Below are 23,996 nucleotides of genomic sequence, written 5' to 3' on the forward strand. Positions count from 1 at the left end.
CTCTTAGACACTGAAAGACACAAATTGTTGTTGGGGTTTTTTCATATAAGGGATCTGCTTTCTCCCCACTTAGAACTTGGATATTTCAGTGACAGATCCACTCATGAAATTTGTTAAAAAGGAAGAATATTGAGAACACAAACTTGTTGAATGATAGGAAATCTTAGCACCCTGTAAGTTGAGTAAAAAGGAGGTGGAGTAAAATAACAAAAAAAAAGGTTTATTTAAACACAAGTCTCTGGTCTCTTCTATTAAAATCAATACATGGTGGATTGAAGACTTGTTGCAGCAATACCAGTAATTAACATTGTGCCATTATATGTTATCTTCCATGATTTGTTCTTTAATCCAACCTACTGTGTGTGCACCTCGAATGTGTCGGCATGTGAAATTAAGACTGTAACTACTGCTCTTATTCCTATATTTATTACTGCCATTTAAGTGTCTTTTATGTGTCTCATTGTCTGTTGTTGTTTTTATGTGTTATATCCGCCACTAGGGGACACACTATTTAATTGTACTGCTTAAAAAACGTCTCTTAGAAGATTTTCTACCATCCGCTGACTTTATATTATCAACATTCTTCCTGTAATAAATATAAAGAGCAGATATTTGCCCATTAATAAAAGGGCTTAATGATTATTTTAGGAGCAGCTCACCTTTCTTCACGTCTGGAATAGGAGACGGTTCGACTCCTCTGACGAACGCCCAGGCGTCTTTCTCTGATGCAAACTTCTTGAAAGCGGCGGCCGGGAACTTTTCCACCTGCTTCTTACAGTCGTCCCTAAAATCACAGAGAAAAATGCTGATTGACAGACTGGAAATATTACACCTTACACCTTATATATTCTTTATTTGGTAGTTGAAGTCAGATGAACACTGAGCTGAACATTATTCTTGATAAGTAAAGTTCTGGTGTGATCACAGAGATGTCTAATTAAAACAATATGCACATTAGAGTTTATATTCTGGAAGTCATCCTTTTTCTCTTTTCAATGTTTTGTCAGATACTCCGATGAAAACTTTCACATCCTCTAACTGAGGCTGATGCAGCAAACCTCAAATAAAAATATTAGCACAATTTTATTTTGCCCTTATTTATACATGATGAATAAAACCCTCCTAAATGGATCCGTAACTTTCCTTCCTTCCTCCCTCCCTCCTGTCTTCTTTTTTCCCCCTTCCTTCCTTCCTCCCTCCTACCTGTTTTATTTATTTCCTTCCTTCCTTGCTTGCTTCCTACCTCCGTCCTTCCTTCCTTCTGTCCTTCCTTGCTTCCTACCTCCTTCCTGTCTTCTTTCCTTCCTTCCTTCCTCCTTGTCTTCTTTCTTTCCTTCCGTCCGTCTTTCCTTCCTTCCTTCCTTCCATCTTTACTTCCTCTCCATATTAAAGGGTATTGAAGGTGTAAACCAGCCTCACCTTGAATAGTAGACACCAGGTTTTACTCCTTTCTTTCCTTCCTTCCTTCTATCTTTCCTTCCTTCCTCCCTCCTTCCCTCCTCCCTCCCTCCCTCCCTTCCATATTAAAGTGTATTGAAGGTGTAAACCAGCCTCACCATGAATAGTAGACACCAGGTTTGACTCCTTTCCTCACTGCGTAGTAACCCTTCGCCATGTCCTCTGCAGAGCTGCAAACAGTCCTCCTTAAAGTTAAACCTGTCCTAAAGAGACCAGTGAGCTTTAACATCACTGTCAGCAGAGACACTGAGAGGACACAGTGCTGTTGTTCATCATTAGACACTAAATAAAGGTGATTAAACGAAGTGATATCATATAAAAGTCAATAATAAAGAGACGCTTTTAGCTTCGTTTCCTTCCCTTAACGACTACACAAAGAATAAACGTCTTCCTGTTGGCATGACAACAGCATAAACTATATTCACTCTTATAAATCAAGACTTTAGGGCAGGTTTAACTCCTTAAATTCGCTTAAATAATCATAAAAAGTCAGAAAAGCTACTAACACTGCTAGCTAATGCTGTGTGTCCTTATGCAGCTTCTTCTTCTACTGTTCGTTTAACGGCAGGTGGCGACCATGATGTTATTCTTCTTCTCTGGTTTTACTGGACTACAGACCAGCCAGCACACTCTATAGGTGTGAGTGTGATATTGTGACTTTAAACGACAAAAACTAACAAATATTATCTTTTTTAACGTTGAACCTTCATGTTTTCAGATTTTAATTAGTCTCTGTGTCTTCTTCCTTCTAGTATTGGAGGTGGGGAAAAAACAAAAAATCTCGTGATAATAAGATAATTTACCCTTTTATACTAATAATTGACATTGTTTTGTACCTCTGTTATAAAGAAAGAAAGTATTTGGAGGTGGGGGAAAAAACAAAAAATCTTGCAATAATAAAATACAATACTTATTATTATTCTTTTTTTAAAAAACCTTTTATACTAATAATTATAAATGTTCTGTATCTTTGTTATAAAGAAAGAAAGTTTTTGAGAAGGAAAAAAAAAAGAATCTCGCGATGACATCATAAGCCAGTCACAGTCGACTCAATCGAACTCTCGCGATGATATCATGACCCATTTACATTCGGCTCACTCGAATTCTCGCGATGACAGCATGAACCCGCGCCGCGCCGATTGGATTAATGCAACTCTCGCGATGTTCTGGTCTCTTCCTTGGCCGTCGTTTACTGAGGTTAGTCGGGCTATTTTTCACCGGATTCACATTTCTGCCTTAAAATGTGCTTTAAAGTTGTTTAATCGATGAGTTTTCACCTGGCAACGCTTTTAAAGTCTACGATACGTTAGATTATGTAGTTTGTGGCATCGGATGGCCGATTTATATCCTTAAATAAAGATAATAGTAGAGACGGTGATGGACAGAGATGGAGGCCGTGCATGTGTTCCGACAGCACACTGCATGTATTAAACTCTCATTATTAGACTTTATACAGTAAATAAAACTAGCTAACGCTGTTTGACTCTTTATAATTTAACATTAGAGATAGTTAGCGACGGTTACCTTAATATATTAGCACGCTAAGCTAGCTTTGACTGCATGCATTCACCTTTTTAAGTGTTTAATTCATTTATTTATGTTTTAATTCACATTTAACTAACTTTAAGAGGCATTTTAGCTTGTATTTGTTCTTAAATGGCTCTGAACTGGTTCATAAATGCCTCCTTTATGTCCCTGCAAGATACCAGTGTGTGTGTGTGATATAATGTTTAAAATACGTGTGTGTGTGTGTGTGATATTTCCAAGATACATGTATGTGTGTTTGATATGTTATGTTTAAAATACATGGTGTGTGTGTGATCTGTGCTAACATGTAAATCCATTATGGTGCTTTAAGGTGTAAGAAGTTTAATGTACATGAGAATGAAAGCTGATTTCTCTCTCTCTCTCTCTCTCTGTGTGTGTGTGGTATATATCATATTATATAATGTGATATTTAACTAACACTTGTATATGTATTTCTCTCCATAGAGACATAGGCCATGTTCAGTACCAGCGCCAAAATAGTGAAGCCTAATGGCGAAAAGCCAGATGAGTTCGAGTCTGGGATCTCTCAGGTGAGAAAGACCCTTAAAATTATTAAATGTAAAGGCTGTAATGATTGTTTAAATGCATGGTGTGTGTGTGTGTGTGCTAAAAGGTTACTCCATTATGGTGCTTTAAGATGCAATAAGTCTGTAGATGAGAAAGAAAAGCTGCTTTCTTAGTTTAATAAAAGTAGATTTTACTCCAAATGAAGAACACTGATTTCTGTCATTTAAAGGCGTAATCAGGTTCTTATCGGCCTATTTTATTAAATCATGTTCATCATAACAGACGGCAGATAGAGGAAGCAAAGCAAAAGCATCCTTATATCTAAAATAACTGCATTTAAATTAAAACATAGCCTCTAAATGTCTGATATAAGTTGGCTTCTACTATTAAACACTTGTCTGTTAAATTCAGATCATTAATTTAGGTGTTGTTGTAATAAAGGTGCTAAATGTTCATCGTGGTACTTATAGAAGCACGGAAATCATTCAATGTGTGTTTAGAGTAACTTGAGTAAGAGAGCTGAGTTATATAATCTGAGTATTGGATCATAGAAAGTTGGTTTTAATAAGAGACACTGATCTTTCTGTGTCATGTATGTTCACTATAACAGACTGCAGATAGAGAGGAAGCATCAATGTATCTTTAAATGACTGCATCCAAACTAAAACAAAGCCTCTAAATAAGTCTGTTTCTACTACTATAAACATTTGTCTGTTAAATTCAGATCATCAGTTTGTGTTGTAGTGATAAAGATGCATGTTTGGCTTTAGATCGATCATCATGGTACCTTTCTTAAAAGCAAGAAGTTGAAGTTTCTGTCCTCTTGGTATCAGATCAGAGAAGCTTGGTTTAGTTAAGTAGATTTTACTAAATGATTAACACTGATTTCTTCATTATTTAGAGGCGTAATCAGGTTTCTAATCAGAGTGAAGCAGTCTGACTGAAGCTAAAACAAAACCTGTAGATTTCTAAATAAGTTCAGTCACTTCTACACTGTGAGGATGAGCACTGCTGTTTATTATCATGTCATCGAACATTAATAATTAAAATCAATGAGCCACATCTTCGTAATGAGTTTAGCAGTAGGAGAGAAATCTGGCTACTGATCTGCTGCATGTTCCTGTATTACTGATGCCTGGTTGCTTAGATACATGTAAACACACTTATGATCCTGCTGTCCAGACAACACCTAGAAATACTGTCAAATAAACTATCTGCTGACTTTATGAGAGAATTTAAAGCCAATAATCAGTTTTCATAACATTAGAAACATTTTAAAGCAGCTAAATCATGATTCAGTCTGTTGTGTTTCTGTCTGTATTAAAACCCGACGAGGGCATCCAGGAGTGCCTCTCCTGGCTCTGTCCTGGTGGCGTTATGGGAGCGTAGCTCTGAGCTGAGACGTACAGTCCCGTTCCACACCGTCGGAGACTAAGCTCTGTCCCCGGCCGTCGGTCGGTGAGGACGAGCGTCCTGCATATTCCTACATCTTCCCAGAGTCCTTATGGGGCCGTTACTGGGGGGCTAAACCATGCAGTGCACAGAGTTAGACTTCAGGGTTCAGACTCATTCTGGTTCATTTAAAGTCAGATGTTGAACGTTTTTGATGAAATGTATAAGGGTCGTATTTAAGTTGTCATAATTATGAATTGTCATCGTTCTTTTGGATCATTTTCTGATGATAACTTCATTTTTAATTCTGTTATTTAATGTAAAATGAAGCACTGAAACTGTCAGTAAAACAGCTGCAGCTTAAATATCTGCAGGTTTTATTCAGAATCACTCAAATAGTTAAACTATCTGCTCACTTTATAGGAAAGAATTTAAAGCCAATAATCAGTTTTCATAACTTTAGAAAACGTTTTAAAGTGCAACAAAGCAGCTGAACTTGTGTGTGATGTGTGAATGTATATAATTTTGACATCTGTATAATAAGAACAACCTAAATACACTTCATTTATAGACTTAACCCTGACACTGTTTCAGCCTTGGATCAGAGTCTTCTTAAATATCATGGTGTTGTAGGTTTTGTTTCTACTACCACTGATAGTGTAGTAATTTAAGCCACGTTGCTGTAATGAGTTTGGCAGTAGTATCTGCATGTAAGCGTGCTCCTATATTACTCATGTGTAATCTGGTTGCATGTAAACACTAATTATGATCCTGCTGTCCAGACATCATCTAGAAATACAGTTAGTTAAACTATCTGCTGACTTTATGAGAGATAATTTAAACCCAATAATCAGTTTTTCATAGTGTCAGAAAGGTTTTAAAGTGGAATACAGCAGCTTAACTTTGATGTTTACATATTTGACATCTGTATAATAAGAACAACCTAAATAAACTTAATTTATAGACTAACTTTGTTACTGTTTCAACTGTGAATCAGAAACATAAACATTTACCTTCTCACTCTTAATTAAATGCTCCCAGCAGGATCAGTGGCTTTACCTTTTAAAATTAATGTGCTCATCAGGAACATTTAGACTCCTGGTTTGATTCCTTGAACAGAAAGATTCACTCTTAATATGTCAAATTATAATACAGCAAACACTTAATAATATTCACAGCTGATTTAACTGTAGTCTTAACTTCCTCTTTGAGTGTTAACATGTATAAATGAACTCTCCCTCATGTCTCTGCAGGCTCTGCTCGAGCTGGAGATGAACTCTGACTTGAAGGCTCAGCTGAGAGAGCTGAACATCACTGCAGCAAAGGTACAACACCCAACATCTCCTCTCATCCTCTTCTCTCCTTTCTTCTCTCTCTCTTTTTATCTGAATGTGTTAAGATGTAAACCCGACGAGGGCATCCAGGAGTGCCTCTCCTGGCTCTGTCCTGGTGGCGTTATGGGAGCGTAGCTCTGAGCTGAGACGTACAGTCCCGTTCCACACCGTCGGAGACTAAGCTCTGTCCCCGGCTGTCGGTCGGTGAGGACGAGCGTCCTGCATATTCCTACATCTTCCCAGAGTCCTTATGGGGCCGTTACTGGGGGGCTAAACCATGCAGTGCACAGTTAGACAGAAAATGCTTTTCTGTCTAACAGCAGCTAAATTTAACTACTTAACTCTGCAATCAAGACTCTTTAAAATCATTTATTTCATGTTTTCAGAGTCGTTTTAAGTCTGTTTTTTGTGTCTGTAGGAAATCGAAGTTGGTGGCAGCAGGAAAGCCATCATCATCTTCGTTCCTGTTCCTCAGCTGAAGTCCTTCCAGAAGATTCAGGTGCGCCTGGTGAGGGAGCTGGAAAAGAAGTTCAGCGGAAAGCACGTTGTCTTCGTTGCACAGGTAAAGATAACCGAGTCCTGCTGAGCTGGGGACGAGCTCTGTGACCTCAGCTCGATGCTGCAGCGTCGTAGAGGCTCGGTCTAAAGTCTTTAATGTCTATTTGGGGGAATAGCTGAAGGCTGATGTTCTGTTCAGGCTGCAGGAGGATGATATGAGCTGAAGCTTCTCTTATAACAGGAGTGAACAGTGTCTGCATCTACAGCTGTGAGACAGATTTGTTTCCAGATGTTTTGCACAGGTCGGCAAATTACCAGAATATGAGTAACATGAAGTCACTCCAGAAAAGACTTATACCTTTTTTATTAATAGTAAGGGATGTAGAGTAGAAAGAGTACTTTGCCTTTTGTGCAAACTTCCAATTAAAGATAAGAGCCTAAATAATCTCCTGCATGCTTCACACTTGGTTTTTAAATAGTTGGTTTATTACAGATGTGTCATAAAGCTTAAAGGACAAGTTTAGTGTTTAAACTCTTGTCTTAAAGCAGCAGTCAGGTTTTCCTCTCTGTAATCATTCCTCCTGTTCATACTGACTATTTAAACCTTTCAATGTAAAGTGATGGAGGACTGTATCACAGTGTTTCCACACAGTCATTTAAAAGTAGATGATCAGCTTCTATTGAGCTTCATCAGTCTGAGTTAGTCATATAAAGTGATATCTGACACATTTAGTCTTTTTAGCATCAGATTCCCTCTTAGTGTTTCCCTGATGAGCTGTGGTGTAACCATAGTAACAAAAAGACTGCTACTGAAAACACTGCAACGTTGAAACATAGAAGATGAAGATTTGACTCATTTGGACGACTGAAGCTTCATATTAGCTTCAGATCAACTTTTAACCCTCCTGTTGTCCTCAAGTCAAGGAAAGAAGGGAAGGATGGGAAAAAAGGGAGGAAGGGAAGAAGGAGGGAGGAAGGAAGCAAGAAAGGAGGGAGGAAGGAAGGAAGGAGGGAGGAAAGAGGAGGGAGGGAGAAAGGAAAACAGGAAGGAAGGAAGCTAGGGGGATGAAAGAGAGAGGAGGGAGGAAAGAAGGAAGAGAGGAAGGGAAAGAAGGAACAGTAAATACATTTATAGCAAAGAAGGACTGGATTTAGTCCTCCATCACTTACATTATGGAGGATCTTCTAATGGTCAGTATGAACAGGAGGAATCATGACAGTAAGAAAAACTGCTCTAATGCTCATTTGGGCTCCAAACTGATGATTTAAGACACTTGGAAAAACTGTGAACTCGTCATTTTAATCATGATTCAGTCTGTTGTGTTTCTGTCTGTATTAAAACCCGACGAGGGCATCCAGGAGTGCCTCTCCTGGCTCTGTCCTGGTGGCGTTATGGGAGCGTAGCTCTGAGCTGAGACGTACAGTCCCGTTCCACACCGTCGGAGACTAAGCTCTGTCCCCGGCTGTCGGCCGGTGAGGACGAGCGTCCTGCATATTCCTACATCTTCCCAGAGTCCTTATGGGGCCGTTACTGGGGGGCTAAACCATGCAGTGCACAGAGTTAGACTTCAGGGTTCAGACTGATTCTGGTTCCTTTAAAGTCAGATGTTGAAAGTTTGATTAAATTTATAAGTTAAGTTCAAGTTGTCATAATTAAAAAATGTCACAACCATTTGTTTAGAGCATTTTCTGTGATGTTTTTAGTGAGTTTTAACATAAAATGAACCTTTTGAAGCTGTCATTAAAACCAGCTGCAGCTTAAATATCTGCAGGTTTTTATCCAGAATCAGTCTGAACTCAGATTAATTTTATTCATGAATGTTTAGTTGGTTTTGTGTCTGTGTTGTTGCTCGTTGTGTGGAACCTGATCAGACTTTAATCAGACTTTATTTTTGACTTTCAGAGGAGAATTCTGCCCAAACCCACCAGGAAAAGCCGCACAAAGAATAAGCAGAAGCGTCCCAGGAGGTGAGTGTGTGTTAGTTTAACGTCACAGAGGAATAAAGACTTTATAATATTATCTTATTTCAGTCTTTACTGCATCATGGGCTCTAACTCTCTGAACTCAGATGGTTAAAGACGAATGAAACGAAGTCATGAGACTAAAAAGCTGAATTATTTTGATCAATTTGACACTAAAAGGTGATTTCACTGATTTTGAAAAGGTCTGATAGTTCATCTTCATCTTGAAATCTCAGTGTTTTCTTTGTAAAGTCACATTGTTTAATATTATTTAGTTATAAATGAAGTTATACCCGACGAGGGCATCCAGGAGTGCCTCTCCTGGCTCTGTCCTGGTGGCGTTATGGGAGCGTAGCTCTGAGCTGAGACGTACAGTCCCGTTCCACACCGTCGGAGACTAAGCTCTGTCCCCGGCTGCCGGTCGGTGAGGACGAGCGTCCTGCATATTCCTACATCTTCCCAGAGTCCTTATGGGGCCGTTACTGGGGGGCTAAACCATGCAGTGCACAGATAGATAATAGGACATTTATCATGACTTTAATATCAAAGTGTGAAATGAATGAATGCTTTCATAGAAGGAAGCAATAAGTGATTATTTTCATTGTCAATTAATCTAAAATAATCTGAATGATCAATAATTTTGATCCATAAAGCATCAAAACAGTGAAAAATGTCCAATATGTTTTATCCAAACTCCAGAATACAAACATGTTAAATTTTCTGTAATGTTAGACGAGGAAAAGAAGCAAATACAGCTGAATCTGTTAACTGGTTCTTTTTTTATTGGTGAACTTTTGGACAGTTTCAGATTCTCAAATGTGAGAATTTGCTGCTTTTGTTTCACGTTTTAGTAAATTCATCTTTTTTGGTTTTTAACTTTCGGTCAGATATTAAGATGTTTTGTGTCGTTGGTCTCGAGGAAATTGTGACGGACATTTGTCACTGTTGGATGTTATTAAAGACCATTTAATTAAATGAGGGGGAAATCCAGTTAAATGAATTCATAAAATAATCCTCATTTATTTGAAGCTTTAATGCTCATCACAATTTCCTAGAGCCCAAAATGAAATCTGTTAACGTTCAAAACCAAAAGATATAAATCTATAATTACTAAAACAGAATGTAGAGAAGCAGCAAATCATCATTTGATGAGTTGGAATAAGATAATATTTGTGTTTATGTTGGATAAAAAGGACTCGTCTCCTGCTTATAGTTTCGAGCTGTTCAATAGTTCAGTTTTAACGTGTCTTCCTTCTCCCGTCTCCTCCTCCAGCCGTACTCTGACCGCGGTCCACGACGCCATCTTGGAGGATCTGGTGTTCCCCAGCGAGATCGTGGGAAAGAGGATCAGAGTGAAGCTGGACAGCAGCAGGCTCATCAAGGTCCATCTGGACAAGGCTCAGCAGAACAACGTTGAACACAAAGTAAGTTTAAAAACTCACAACTACTAAATATTCAGACCCGTCACCAATCAGAAGCCAGTGTTACACACATCTGCGCTGTGATTGGCTGACAGTTTTACCCCGACGAGGGCATCCAGGAGTGCCTCTCCTGGCTCTGTCCTGGTGGCGTTATGGGAGCGTAGCTCTGAGCTGAGACGTACAGTCCCGTTCCACACCGTCGGAGACTAAGCTCTGTCCCCGGCTGTCGGTCGGTGAGGACGAGCGTCCTGCATATTCCTACATCTTCCCAGAGTCCTTATGGGGCCGTTACTGGGGGGCTAAACCATGCAGTGCACAGAGTTAGACATCAGGGTTCAGACTCATTCTGGTTCATTTAAAGTCAGATGTTGAAAGTTTTGAAATGCTTGCGTCAAATTGTCATAATTAAAAATTGTCACCGTGCTTTTTAGAGACAGCAGCTGATAAATCCTTAAGTTAAACTATAAAATCAGGACTCTTTAAGATAATTTCCTTCATGTTTAAAAGAAGTCGAGATGTTTGCAGAGTCGTATTAACTCTGAAATGTGACGAGTTCAACTATTTCTCCACAAACACAGAATGTAATTAAAGGTTTATCAGATGGTTTAATTGGTGCTGAAATAAGTTAATCAATATATTAGTAGATCAATGTCACATTTATCTGCTTGCAGCTTCTCAAATGGGAGAATTTCCTATTTGTCTCATTGTAATAAATTAGATAATATCATGTAATATGCAATATAATGTCATTTTATAGACTATATATAGATTATTAGCTCTTTAGCTGTACTATAAATTGTTTCTTGGTCCATTCCAGCAAATATGATTACATAAAATCAGTCAATCAACTATGAAATTGCATCTATCGTGTTTGCAGTTAAACTCCTGTTCATACAGATAAATGTGTAATGTTATTTCTCTTGCCGTCTTTCAGGTGGAAACCTTCTCAGGTGTCTACAAGAAGCTCACAGGCAAAGACGTCGTGTTTGAATTCCCAGAATTCCAGCTCTAAAAATACAGATGGCAAAATAAATTTGTTTACTGACAACGTTTCGTCTGTCGTCTCTTTAATGGTTTTTTTTTTTATTTCTGTAAAGAGGAAAAATCCTGTTTGAGGTTGAATTTAGAATTTAAGGTTTAAGGCAGATGTTGAAATTATTCCTCTCTAATAAACCTGATTCTAGTGAACTCGTTATGAAGCCTTTAACGAGCTTCAGCTGCCTGATAACGAGCTAATTAATTAAAATAAGGTGTTATAGTTGGTGACATCGCCATAAATGGTCATAATGTACCTGCAGGTTTTTGTTCCAACCAATCAGGAAGTCCGCAGGCTCGACTCATTACGACCCTTTAAAAGTTCTGACACTATTGAGTAAAAGGCTGCAAGTTTACTCATTCTGTGGTTTAGATTTTAATTAATGGTTATACTGTTCAGGGTCTTCCTCTAATGTGACCCAGAATATACAAAAAAGGAAATATTTGACCCATATTCACCATTTTCATGATTTATGTAACATTGGACCATAAGTGTCTCTATTGCTTTATCACATAAACTCTGAAAGCTTCATTTAAGGATTCATCATGTTTATCTGAGAGTGATGAGGTGTTTATGAATGATTTGTGGTTCAGAAGTTTGTTATAGAGACTAATTATGTGAGGAAGTACTGTGACGGGTCAGAATATGAACAATATGTGAGTTAAAATGAACTTTGAATCATTAATTTAGGCTGAAAACACTATAAAAAAAAAGTAAAAACCTGCCATCACAACACAATACCACTGATATTAAAGACATATTTAATTATAACACTCATACTGTGTACAAATGTACTTGGCAATAGTAGTAACATCATACATGCTTTTCAAGCATATTTGAACTGGGTTAAAACTTTAAACCCAAATACTGAATCTTCACATCCATCAGGCTGAAATGAGCTTTAAAAAATGACACTTTTTTTTGTTGTAATAACTTAGCACCTTCTCTGTCTCAGTCTGAAAACTACGACCTCTTCTCTCTCTGTACACATGATGACTGAAACTCAGTTCATCACCTCCGAACCTTTTTTTAAAATCAGTTTTAGTGTCTCAGATTGGACGGACAGGTTTTAAAAGCTCCTGTTGCTTTGTGAGTTTTATCCTCCTCAGTCATCAATCAGCCGCTCTGATGTTCAGGAAGTTGTAGCTCCGCAGCGCCACCTGCTGCCGCCTGGTTTCTGTGGCTGATCTCCACCAGCAGGATGGAGTTAGAGAGTTTCCACTTCCTGTATGCGGACGCTGTGAGAGCCGGATCGGTCAGGATCTGCTCCACCGCAACCAGCTCCAGTTCTTTAGCCTGAAGAGATGAATGAGAGGGTTAAATACAAGCCTGGGAGTAATGCAGAGTTTACATCTACCCTCATATTTAAAGGAATTTTTTTTTATTCATCTCATTGCATTTACTAAATTCAGAGCATATATAACTCCACTGAACAAAAATATAAACGCAACACTTTTGTTTTTGCTCCCATTTTTCACGAGCTGAACTCAAAGATCTAAAACATTGTCTATAGACACAAAAGACCCATTTCTCTCAAATATTGCTCACAAATCTGTCTAAATCTGTGTTAGTGAGCACTTCTCCCCTGCCGAGATAATCCATCCCAACTCACAGGTGTGGCATATTAAGATGCTGATTAGACAGCATGAATAATACACAGGTGAGCCTTAGGCTGGCAGCAATAAAAGGCCATTTGCCTTGCATTAACCCTGTGCTGTGTGATGTTGCTGGATATTGGCAGGAACTTGTGGCCAGTTAACAATATCCAGCAACTTCACACAACCATTGAAGAGGAGTGGACCAACAATCACAGGCCACAATCAACAACCTGATCAACTCTATGCAAAGGAGATGGGTTAGCAGTCAATAAAGCAAAACTGCACATTTCAGAGTGGCCTTTTATTGAGGCCAGCCTAAGGCACACCTGTGTCTAATCAGCATCTTGATAAGCCACACCTGTGAGGTGGGATGGATTATCTCGGCAGAGGAGAAGTGCTCACTAACACAGATTTGTGAACAACATTTGAGAGAAGTAAGTCTTTTGTGTATATAGACAATGTTTTAGATCTTTGAGTTCAGCTCATGGAAAATGGGAGCAAAAACAAAAGTGTTTATATTTTTGTTCAGTGTAAATAAACATGTAAAATTACTTAACAGAGAGCCCAAATCATAAAATTGTAAAGCATCAGTTATTAAATTCAAAGACCCAGTCTGACTGCGACGTCACCGAGGCGACGCGCCGAAAGCATAACAATAACTGTGTCCCAATTCAGGGGCTGCAGCCTTCGAAGGCTGTCCCAATTCGAATGCACCCTTCAAATGCGGCCTTCTTTCCCCTGTTTCTGGAGGATACGTCGCTACTATCCTTCGCTGCCTCCCACATCCCAAGTTCCTTTGCGCACTGCTCAGCAAAAAAAAATCGGCGGCCGACGGAGCCGCTTCTCCTTTTCCTCCAGAACAAGGAAGATTACAAATAAAATCGAAAATTGCTCTGGCTCAATCACTTTTTAAACTTTCTTTCTACTCTTTCACTTCCTTTTGTTCTTTCTCTCTTACTTTCACGGGTCTGGGCGGCAGAAATCGTACAAATAGGGTCTTTACTCATAAATCGATGCATTGGAAGGTTTGTAAGTACACCAGGAGTTTATTAAAATAAACACTTACCTGATGGCTTTTACTCTGCTGCTACTGCTAAAGCTGTAAACATCGTTGAAATCTCACGTGATCACTGAAATCCCGTGTGGTCGTGCGAGATCCCTGCACAGATCTCTAGATGTGCTGTACGGGGATCTCGCGCGACCACACAATGTTTACAGCTGGTAACAATCCAGGCGTTATTAGTAATTTAGTAATTTATGTGATACACTGGTGGTTCCGTTAGCACCTGTACTAAGCCATTCGGCTGATGGCTCTAACTCCACCAGTTTGCGACAAAATGAGAAAAAAAAAGCGGAGCGGGCGGTTAGATAGACCGCATGGTCCATATGACGCTAGGTCGAAATTACGCCGAACCATCGTTTTAAGTATGCAGTCCCTGAATTGGGACACAGCCAAAGAAAACGACAACGAGGAGGTAAACATGGAAGGAGCTGAGGTGGTTGCCGTGTTTCTGGTTTGTGTGTTCGTGTACATGACGGAGGACGCTATGGACTATTTTTTTTTAGACGCTTTTTTACTACTGTTCTTCTTCTGCCACGTTTTAAAAATGCCGCTTGTTGATACCACGTCCCGCTTTGAGTATACCCAATCAATCAAGTCCACCTCAAGACCCATTGAGGAGTTTTTCGGGGCTGAACAGAGTACAAACCCCGAGGCAGGGACTCGTTTAGCCCCCGTAAAAGTCAGGAGATTGTCCTTCTATGGAGAAACACGCTAACGCTAACAGCCCTGGATAATGACCCCGAAGTTCCTGCAGTGCAAACAGGGCTCAAGTCTCCTACTACTACTACTACAGTCCTACATGTATTATTCTATCTTCTACTTGACATCGGGATCATTTTCGTCACGTCGTTTCAGTCACACGGTTCGTCTTTGTCTCACCTTTAGCGTTGAGGTGAGGATCCTGAGCAGGTGAAGCTTCTCGTTGACTTTGTGGTTCGGGCATCGTTGGATGAAAGACGCTCTGAAGTCTTTCCTCCTGGACTGACCGGTCGGAGACAAGCTGGCTGCCTTCAGGTGGTTGTAGAGACTCTCCATCTCATCGGCCGGATTCTCTGCAGAGAGAGAGAGAGAGAGAGAGGGAGAGAGAGAGAGAGAGGGGGGGGGGGGGGGGAGAGGGGGAGAGATGGAGAGAGAGGGAGAGAGAGAGAGAGGGAAGGAGAGAGGGAGAAGGAGAGAGAGGGAGAGGGAGAAGGAGAGAGAGGGAGAGAGAGGGAGAGGGAGAGAGAGAGAGAGAGAGAGAGAGAGAGAGGGAGGGAGAAGGAGAGAGAGAGAGGGAGAGAGAGAGAGGGAGAGAGAGAGGGAGGGAGAGAGAGAGGGAGAGAGAGAGGGAGAAAGATAGAGAGGAGAGGGAGAGAGAGACAGAGAGAGAGAGGGAGAGAGAGAGAGGGAGAGAGAGAGGGAGAGAGAGGGAGAGAGAGAGGGGGGGAGAGAGAGAGAAATAGAAGGAGAAAGAGAGAGGGAGAGAGAGAGGGAGAGAGAGAGAGAGGGAGAGAGAGAGAGAGGGGGAGAGAGGGGAGAGAGAGAGGGAGAGAGAGAGAGGGGGAGAAAGGGAGAGAGAGAGGGGGGGGTGAGAAAGGGAGAGAGAGAGAGAGAGAGAGAGGACATAGGTCAGTCAAGTTAAAAGCAGTGGTTGCTACGGTAACCAGGTGCAGCTTTCAGGTGTTTACCATGGTCGACGACTTTCTTCTCTTCTTCTTTGACGTGGAGCTGTGGGACGGACGCTTCTCCGTCCGGACCCGGCAGGTCCAACCAGGACAGCCGCTCTCCTCCGCTCGAGTCACTTCTTTTTCTCGCTCTTCCTCTGCGTCTGCTTATCGTTCCCTCCGAGGGGCTTCGTTCTCTGTTCTCACTCGTCAAGTCAGCGGGCGAGAGAGATTGAAGAACGAGAACGTCTCCCTGAGAAGAAAGAAAGAAAGAAAGAAAGAAAGAAAGAAAGATAGAAAGATAAAGATTTAAGCTTCGTGTCGTCCTCCCGGGTCAAATTGACAGCGTCTGTTTTGACTGTTCCTTCCTTCCTTCCATCCTTTCCTCCCTCCTTCTCTCTCTTTCCTCCCCCCCTACCTTCTTTCTTTCCCCTGTCCTTCTTTCCTTCCTTCCGTCTTTCCTTTCCTTCCGTCTTCCTTCCTTCCTCCCTCCTTTCCTTCCTTCTTCCTCCCTTCCTTCCTCCTTTCTTTCCTTCTTCCTCCCCTCCTTTCCTTCCGTCTTCCTTTCTTCCTTCCTTCTTCCTCCTTTCCTTCCTCCTTTCATTCTTCTTCCTCCCTCCTTTCTTTCTTTCTGTCTTTCTTCCTTCCTCCCTCCTTTCCTTCCTTTTTCCTTCCTTCCTCCGTCCTTTCCTTCCTTCTTCCTTCCTCCCTACCTCCTTTCCTTCCTTCTTCCTTCCTTCCTCCGTCCTTTCCTTCCTTCCTTTCTTCCTCCTCCCTCCCTCCTTCCTCCCTTCCTTCTCTTCTTCCCTCCTTTCTTCCTCCCTTCCTCCCTTCCTCCCTTGACTCGAGGACAACAGGAGGGTTAAAGATGTCCTCAGATACTCGTCGTGGTTTAAACTCACATCTTCAGACTCTGCTGGTTCCAGTTCGGAGTCTGGAGGACAGGAAGTCGACACGCTGTCGTCGTCGTCCTGATCGCTGCCTTCGCTGTAACACTCTGCACATAAAGAGAGAGAGAGAGAGAGAAAGATAGGAAGTGAATGAAAAGATGTGATACAGAGGAAGGAGGGATGAAATAAACGTACAAAAGGATGAAAAAATGGGATAAATATGTGATGAAAAAAAGGCAAGAAAGATTGGAAGATGGTGAAGGGGAAGAGAGGAAGAAAGAGGGATGAAAAAAAGATAGGAGGGAGAAGAAAAGACAGAAAAAAAGAAGTGAAGTATAGATGATCTAGACAGAAACACAGGAGGAATGACAAGAATAAGAAAGAAAGATGGGAAAATGAAGATATAATAAATGTAGAAAGAAGGAGAGAAGGAAAAGAAAGGAAGCAATAGAGGAAAGAGTGGAAGATAAGTAAGGAAGAGTGGAAGAAAGAAAAAACAGGAAGAAAGATTGAAAGAAGGATAAAATGCTTGAAAGTAGAGGGAAAAGGGGAAGAAAGACAGATACAAAGAAGTGAAGTATAGAAGAAAGATGAGAAGAATGACAATAATTAAAAAGAAAGATGGGAAGATGAGAGAAATGGAATAAAATGCAAGGAAATGAAGATAGGAAGAAAGGAATAAACAAGTATAGAGGGAAGAGTGGAAGATAAGTCAGGAAGAAAGATGGGAAGAAGGAAATAAAGGATGAAAAGAACCGACCAGAAGACAGTAGAAGGGAATAAAGGAAAAGGTAGGAAGATAAAAAGAAGAAAAAACAGGAAGAAAGATTGAAAGAAGGATAAAATACTTGAAAGCAGAGGAAAAAGAGGAAGAGTAGAAAGAAAACAATTAGTAGAAAGAAGGAGGGATGACAGGAATTATGATGAGATGAAGTGAAATGGGCGGAACGAGGAAGAAATACAGTAAAAAAAAAAGTGAAGTGAAGAAGAAATGAAGAAGGAGAAATGAAAGAAGGGATGATGTGAAACTGTCTCATAACACATTCATTATTGATTATTGATTAATTAAAATCTATCGACTCTCTGACCTTCAGTATTGATCAGACCACACGGTTCGGCCGCCGCTGACAGATTACTGATCCACCTGCAAACACACGCAAACACACGCACACACACACACACACACACACACACACACACACACACACACACACACACACACACACACACACACACACACACACACACACACACATTAACTTCTGCCTCTCACACTGACTCAGCATTTCACAGAACAAAAAAAGGAGAAGTGGATATAAAAAAAGAAGCCGATCGTAATCAGAGAAAGGGGAACTTTGTGTATTTTCGAACTCAGCTGAACAAAGTGTCGCCATGACGACGACGGTGACGGCGAACGGGCGCCATATCAACAGTCTGATGCAGAGGGGGTCAAACTCATTTAAGCTCAATGGGCCCCATGCAGCCCAATGTGATCCATTAAAACCAGTAAATAATAACCTATTAATAATATATAATACATAACTTTACTGGAATAGACCATCTAGGGTTACCCTGTAAGAGATACTGATATAAGGTTTCTACTACTGTGACTCAAATCTCTTCTTCTGCACTTTACATGTGATATTTTGAGTGCATAATTGCGTTCACACCAGCGTTATTATTAGTTTTGACATTTCCATTAGTTTTTCAGTTCCCTCTGTCTTTTCCTCCGATGCCTCCAATAGCCTACAACGTATCAAAAGAAAGGCAATTATATTATTATTATTATTACGTCTTAATCATCCTCTTTCCTGTCGTCAGCAGTAACGACCTGATTACGTTCAGGCTGCTAATATCACATTTATTTTTACTTCATCTTAAGTTATCTTTATCTTGCTGTCCTTCACTGACATCTGTTAGTTTGTTGATCTGTGTTTTTGACATTTAACGTATTGGTTATGTTGTTTGCGTGATTGTAGACGGACTCAGCTATGAATGAATTGCCCTTCTTGGGAATCTGAATCGGTGATGTTGGTTATTAAATGTTTTTAAACCTTATTTGTGGGAATCACACACTCATAAACTATAAATGTAATGTGTTTAAAGTCGATTTTATCTCTATATCCCAAATATAGCCAATCACAAATTAGCTTCGAGAGGCTTTACAACAGTGTGTCCAGCAGTTAGAGATCACTTCCTGACATGAGTAATAATAATGTAATCTGATTTGTAAAGAAAAGAAAAAAACAGATCTAATGAAATCTGCAGAATCTGTGAATATGCAAATATGAATAAAACCTCCTGCTTCGCTCTGATGTCCATTTTCAGGCTTCACACCTGAATCCTGCAGCTCGATTGGCCCTAAAACTAGTCGTGATGATGTCATATCAGTCATGTTTATACCGAAAACATCATGAAATTTGGCCTCATCATAAAAGTTATAAATTAAAGGCTACAGCTCCAAAGACCCTAATTTATTCATTCATTCTTCATCAATAAGAAGGTTTTTCTTTGGAGTAAAGCACACAACTCTCCGTGGGCTAAAGAAACAAGTGCAACTTTTCAAGAAGTTGGGTTACTATATATGTACAGTAATAACTTATCATGTTGTATACCAACAATCAGAACAAAGCTACTTGCTCTATTTGAGGCAAAATGGTTAAATGATATTTAGTTAAAGCCCAAATTACGAACATATATTCAAATCAAGCACAGTTATTTCTCTGAATCCTAAGTTACAGCAAACTGACCAAGAAGTGAAAGCTCCTTTAATAGCGCTGCTGAGAACAGGAAGTCTTCCCGTCAACATTGAAGTTGGCAGATTTTAAAAATATTCAAGAAGACGACCGGTTACGGGAACTGTGTGAAGTTGTAAATGAGTCACATCTTCTTCTGTATCGCCCTTTTTATGATGAGATGAGAACACCGATATTTAACCCTCCTGTTGTCCTCGAGTCAAGGAAGGAAGCGAGGAAGAAGGAAGGGATGGAGGAAGAAGGAAGGAAAGGAAGGGAGGAAGAATGAAGGAAAGGAGGGAGGAAGAAGGAAGGAAAGGAAGAGAGGAAGAATGAAGGAAAGGAGGGAGGAAGGAAGGAATGGAGGAAGAAAGAAGGAAGTAAAGGAGGTAAGGAGGGAGTAAGGAAGGAGGGAAGGAAGGAAGGAAAAGGAGGGAGGAAAGGAAGGGAGGAAGGAAGGAAAGAAGGACGGAGGAAGGAAGGACGGAGGAAAGAAGGAAGGAGGGAGGGATGCAGAAAGGAAAAGAGGAAGGGAGTAAGGAAGGAAAGAAGGAAGACAGAAGGAGGGAGGGAGGAGGACAGACAGAAGGAAGGGAGGAAAGGAAAGGAAAGAAGGGAGGAAGGAAAGAAGGACAGGGGAAAGATGGAAGGGAGGGGTGAGGAAAGAAAGAGAGAAAGAGGGAGGGAGGAAAGGGAGGAAAGGAAGGGAGGAAGGAAGAAAGGGGGACGGAGGAAGGAAAGAAGGAAGGGAGGAAAGAAAGAGAGAAGGAGGGAGGGAGGAAGGAAGGACGGAAGGAAGGAAGGGAGGAAAGAAGGAACAGTCAAAACAGACGAGGTCATTTTGACCCAGGAGGACAACACGAAGGTTAAGACATAATGTCCCTGATATACAAAAATAAAACAAGTATAAAAATGAAATCTGCAGAATCTGTTAATATGCAAATATAAATAAAACCTCCTGCGTCACCCTGATGTCCATTTTTAGGCTTCACACCTGAATCCTGCACCATGATTGGCCCTAAACTAGTCATGATGTCATATTAGTCATGCTCAGAGGTACACAGATGATTTCCGCTGACACACACACACGCACTCACAAGAACACACACACACACACACACACAAGAACACACACACACACACACACACACACACACACACACACACCATCCTCCACAGTCATGTTAAAATAAGAACAACACATTTCTAGCTAGAGGAAATAATTTGCATATTAACACAGATTAGTAATTGGAGTAGATGTCACGATGTTACTGAACTTTCCTTTAAGCATTAGACAGAAGTCATCATTCAAAGCAGATTACAATATTAGTTTTGCATGTCTGTGAGGAAATATTTAAATATCAAGAAACAACAATTAAAAAAAAAAAAAAAAGAAGCTCACTTGTTCATCTCTGTGAAGCTTTCTGCAGCGACGAATATGGTGACGACCAGCGGGTGGCTGGCTGTGATGGCGCTGGAACGCAACACACACACACACACACACACACACACACACACACACACACACACACACACAAATTAACAATAATAGCAGGTTGGGAACTTTCTGCAGCACATAAGAAGAAGAAAAGAAAGTCGTCATCCACGGTAAACACCTGAAAGCTGCACCTGGTTACCATAGCAACCACTGCTTTAGACTGACCTATGTCCTCTCTCCAGTTAAATTTAACTTTTTTCTAAACTTTGCATGATCTAACGCTGCATAATTGAGTTTCTTGAGGGCAGCTGGATGAGTAAGTCTGTGCAAACATAGCTTAACATCTAAACAAGTGTCACAGATTAGTCAGCAGCAGAGTGTTTGACCACAAGCACTGTGGCTTTTATTTTTACTTTCCTCTAAATGCCGCACACACACACAACACACACACACACACACACACACACACACACACACACACACACACACACACAGACAGAAAACATGTCATACTGTTTCTTCCGGCACTGTTTCGCCTGCTCGATGGTGAAGCCGGACAGGTTGATGAATCCTTCAGCCTTCACATCCTGCACAGACAAACAGAGAGAGTGCATTTTTTTTTATTTCCACTGACACCTGCAGAGAATCGAACATTTGAAACCTTGCACGTATGTTCGCTCAGTGCTCAACCTTCCTGTGTGATGTACGGGGGGCCTTCACATATATATATATGCTCTCACAGGAAGTGCTGATCTGTACGTTTCTTGCCACATCGGACACTTTATCTGTGTCACGGGCCTTTGGTTGATCGTCAGTGTCGCTTACTTTGTGTCTAATAGATATTTGAGATTAAAAAAGAGGTTTAAAATCTCTATTTTTGAGTTGTTTTGCACTTTATTCTGTTAAAACACGCTGAATCCAGTCATTATTAGAGCATACATACAAGATTAATTACTTATTGCACCTTAAATGTAGTTATAAAACTTACTCCACCTTTTCTTTACACCTACATATTATGTTATAAATGTTATTAAATGTCACATACTGTTCAAACTGTGATCCTTCTTAAGCCACACATCTATGTTCCACTCATCAGTACCTCCTCAATCATTAAAAAAAGGAGTGATTAATCCTTTATGAAGCTTTCCCAGAGCAGCGAGGTGTCATTATTTAGGCTTTACACTACATGTTTATGCAGGAAAACACTCATAATCAAACTATATTATGGTCTCTTGAAACAGAAGAACATATTTGGAGGCTATCTAATAAATATGGATCAAAGTTAACTTAGAGCCCTTCTACTTTATGTACAAAAATGCGTCGCAGCTGCACAAAAATAAAGAAAAAAGGGGGAAAAGTCATTAAATTCAAGCCAGTAAAGAATAATTTAAGGTGTTTTTTTTGCTCTCAAGTGTAAAATTGACCTAAACAGTGTTTAATAATAGGAAGTAGCAGTTTTTTGGAGCTGATAGGAAGCACCTTTGAGCACTTTAATGGCAGCATGTGGAGTTTTTGACCACTAGAGGCACCGTAGAGCACTATTCTTATCATATATGAGTGAGTGTGTGACAGCTTTGTTTTTTTTTGCACGCATTAGCCCGAGTGTTTTAGTTATGCAACACTCATTGTCCCCCTCCTCAAGTTTCACATGTGGCGGCGATGCACGCAACATGGTCAACAAGATTCACAGTCTTTTAAAATGTTTTATAAGAAGGAAGACACCTCCAGCATCTGTGTCTGACCTCGATGAGGCCTGATGAGAAATGTAGTCACTCACTTCTGATTAAAGCCTTTTTTTTTTTTTTGGACTCACCATCTTGTCGTTGTACCAGTACAAGGAGCTCTTCTTCAGGACGAACCAGTATCTCTTCCACCTGCTCCCCAGGAACCTGCGACTCTCCTTCCTGCGGTGAAGCCAGCCCTGACAGTCCACCACGCCCAGATCCTTGATAGAAATACGCCGCCGACTCATGGCTGCAGCCGACCTGAAGAGGCCCGAGAGCAGATCGAGTCACTGTGTGGCGTGTGGTGGTGTGTTATCAACGTCAACATCATTCCTCCTGTTCATACTGAGCATTAGAGGATCCCTTCATAATGCACTTACAATGTAAAGTGATGGAGGACTAAACACACAGTTAAAAGTTGATCTGAAGCTAATATGAAGCTTCAGTCGTCCAAATGAGTCAAATCTTCATCTTCTATGTTTCAACGTTACAGTGTTTTTAGAGCCAAAGTCTTTTTGTTACTATACTTCCACCACAGCTCAACAGGGAAACACTAAGAGGGAATCTGATGCTAAAAAGACTGTAAATGTGTCAGATATCACTTGATATGACTAACTCACACTGATGAAGCTCAATAGAAGCTGATCATCTACTTTTAAATGACTGTGGAAACACTGTTGATTTTATCCTCCATCACTTTACATTGAAAGCACATTTGAAGGTTTTAATAGTCAGTGTGAACAGGAGGAATTATTACAGAGAGGAAACCCTGACTGCTGCTTTAAGACAGACTTAAAAAAAACCTGTGAACTTGTCCTTTAATGGCAGAAGCTGGTATATAAAAAAGAAAGAAGTGCATTTATCAGCCTCTAAACAGCGTAAACTAACTTGCACTGTCACTGTTCACAAGTCTGATGTTTCCTTCTGCTTGTTTTATACACAAATAATCTAATAAAATACTTCTGATGACCTCAGCTGAAAGTCACAGGGGACTATGTGTGTACGTGTGTGTGTGTGCGCGCGATGATGATAATCTGATAACATCACACAGCTGAGGTCAGCGACACACACCGTGCTATCGATCACTGTCCTTTTCAACAAAGGGATGTAAAACCAGCAGATAAATGATAAGACTTTGATATAAGAGGAATAAAAGAGAATCATTGTTAAATAAAGCAGCTTTAACACCTAATTACACAAACATACAGGCAACTTTTATGCACTTCTACTTGCTTTATTTGTGCAGGTTTTCAAATATATATCTAACTCCACTCTGATATAGTGGAGGGAAACAACACATGCATTTAAAGAAACCTTAAAGCTGCATCAATAGGAAGTATTTATCTACATTAAAGTGACTTTTTTTTAGCTTTTCAGACACTAAACAGGAACAGAAACATGATTTTTTAGTTACCTGCAGCCTGGACGTCCAGCAGCTTGTTGTGTTGACAGCAGACTGGCGCTCAACAGAGGAGGAACTCGTTTCTTAAAGCGTCGCCTGGTGAATTCAAAGCATCGACCACAAAGTCACAATCACACTGAGCACACAGCACACGCACACATGCATACGCCACACACCGACCTCGCAGCATCCTTCCTGTTTCACACGTTCTTCGCGATTTCTCGCTCTCTCTCTCTCTCTCTCTCTCTCTCTCTCTCTCTCTCTCTCTCTCTCTCTCTCTCTCTCTCTCTCTCTCTCTCTCTCGTGCGCTCTGTTTTTCTCAGTCTGCTCAAAGAAACTTCCTCTTT

General features: G+C 40.5%; 3 protein-coding genes and 5 non-coding genes across 8 annotated transcripts in view; 6 read left to right on the plus strand and 2 right to left on the minus strand.

Annotated features, from left to right (window-relative positions):
* rnaseh1 (ribonuclease H1) overlaps positions 1 to 2,037 on the minus strand; it is a 6,527-nt gene extending 4,490 nt beyond the window's left edge. Inside the window, exons 1-3 of the mRNA XM_062437286.1 lie at positions 1,557 to 2,037; positions 660 to 784; positions 1 to 10 (exon numbers count right to left, since the gene is read on the minus strand). The exon at positions 1 to 10 is cut by the window's left edge and continues 188 nt beyond it. Of these exons, the coding sequence (XP_062293270.1) occupies positions 1 to 10; positions 660 to 784; positions 1,557 to 1,687 (266 nt within the window). The 5' untranslated portion in view covers positions 1,688 to 2,037. The remainder of the gene's footprint in view (positions 11 to 659; positions 785 to 1,556) is intronic.
* A 583-nt stretch (positions 2,038 to 2,620) lies between these two features.
* rps7 (ribosomal protein S7) lies at positions 2,621 to 11,168 on the plus strand. Its single transcript, XM_062436896.1, has 7 exons — positions 2,621 to 2,655; positions 3,451 to 3,536; positions 6,159 to 6,230; positions 6,658 to 6,801; positions 8,641 to 8,705; positions 9,973 to 10,123; positions 11,055 to 11,168. Exons 2-7 carry the CDS (start codon positions 3,462 to 3,464, stop codon positions 11,130 to 11,132), a joined length of 585 nt encoding a protein of 194 aa, XP_062292880.1. The 5' UTR covers positions 2,621 to 2,655; positions 3,451 to 3,461; the 3' UTR covers positions 11,133 to 11,168.
* On the plus strand, positions 4,841 to 5,059 carry LOC133998115 (small nucleolar RNA SNORA73 family). The gene has a single exon (XR_009927351.1). It is a non-coding gene; the product is annotated as a small nucleolar RNA SNORA73 family (small nucleolar RNA).
* Positions 6,313 to 6,531, plus strand: LOC133998112 (small nucleolar RNA SNORA73 family). Its single transcript, XR_009927348.1, has one exon. It is a non-coding gene; the product is annotated as a small nucleolar RNA SNORA73 family (small nucleolar RNA).
* On the plus strand, positions 8,080 to 8,298 carry LOC133998114 (small nucleolar RNA SNORA73 family). Its single transcript, XR_009927350.1, has one exon. It is a non-coding gene; the product is annotated as a small nucleolar RNA SNORA73 family (small nucleolar RNA).
* Positions 8,993 to 9,211, plus strand: LOC133998113 (small nucleolar RNA SNORA73 family). Its single transcript, XR_009927349.1, has one exon. It is a non-coding gene; the product is annotated as a small nucleolar RNA SNORA73 family (small nucleolar RNA).
* LOC133998102 (small nucleolar RNA SNORA73 family) lies at positions 10,223 to 10,441 on the plus strand. The gene has a single exon (XR_009927338.1). It is a non-coding gene; the product is annotated as a small nucleolar RNA SNORA73 family (small nucleolar RNA).
* A 736-nt stretch (positions 11,169 to 11,904) lies between the features above and the next one.
* LOC133998026 (interactor protein for cytohesin exchange factors 1-like) lies at positions 11,905 to 23,684 on the minus strand. Its single transcript, XM_062437765.1, has 9 exons — positions 23,662 to 23,684; positions 22,337 to 22,508; positions 21,037 to 21,110; positions 20,488 to 20,559; positions 17,439 to 17,494; positions 16,363 to 16,457; positions 15,485 to 15,713; positions 14,697 to 14,869; positions 11,905 to 12,452 (listed from the first exon to the last, which is right to left on the minus strand). The coding sequence occupies exons 2-9, from the start codon at positions 22,493 to 22,495 to the stop codon at positions 12,273 to 12,275; spliced, it is 1,038 nt and encodes a 345-aa protein (XP_062293749.1). The 5' UTR covers positions 22,496 to 22,508; positions 23,662 to 23,684; the 3' UTR covers positions 11,905 to 12,272.
* Between the last annotated feature and the right edge of the window lie 312 nt (positions 23,685 to 23,996).

Source organism: Scomber scombrus, chromosome 17, assembly GCF_963691925.1.
Source record: "Scomber scombrus chromosome 17, fScoSco1.1, whole genome shotgun sequence".
NCBI classification, from domain to species: domain Eukaryota; kingdom Metazoa; phylum Chordata; class Actinopteri; order Scombriformes; family Scombridae; genus Scomber; species Scomber scombrus.

Bases quoted from the DNA above. Each gene is read 5' to 3' on its own strand.
- LOC133998026 (XM_062437765.1), bottom strand. From the start codon at position 22,495: ATGAGTCGGCGGCGTATTTCTATCAAGGATCTGGGCGTGGTGGACTGT. The intron at 21,111-22,336 runs GTGAGTCCAAAA...TTGTCTGTGCAG, and splicing joins ACTGGTACAACGACAAGATG to GATGTGAAGGCTGAAGGATT. The intron at 12,453-14,696 runs GTGAGACAAAGA...TCATCTCTTCAG, and splicing joins TCCTCACCTCAACGCTAAAG to GCTAAAGAACTGGAGCTGGT.
- rps7 (XM_062436896.1), top strand. From the start codon at position 3,462: ATGTTCAGTACCAGCGCCAAAATAGTGAAGCCTAATGGCGAAAAGCCA. The intron at 6,231-6,657 runs GTACAACACCCA...TTGTGTCTGTAG, and splicing joins TGAACATCACTGCAGCAAAG to GAAATCGAAGTTGGTGGCAG. The intron at 8,706-9,972 runs GTGAGTGTGTGT...CTCCTCCTCCAG, and splicing joins AAGCAGAAGCGTCCCAGGAG to CCGTACTCTGACCGCGGTCC.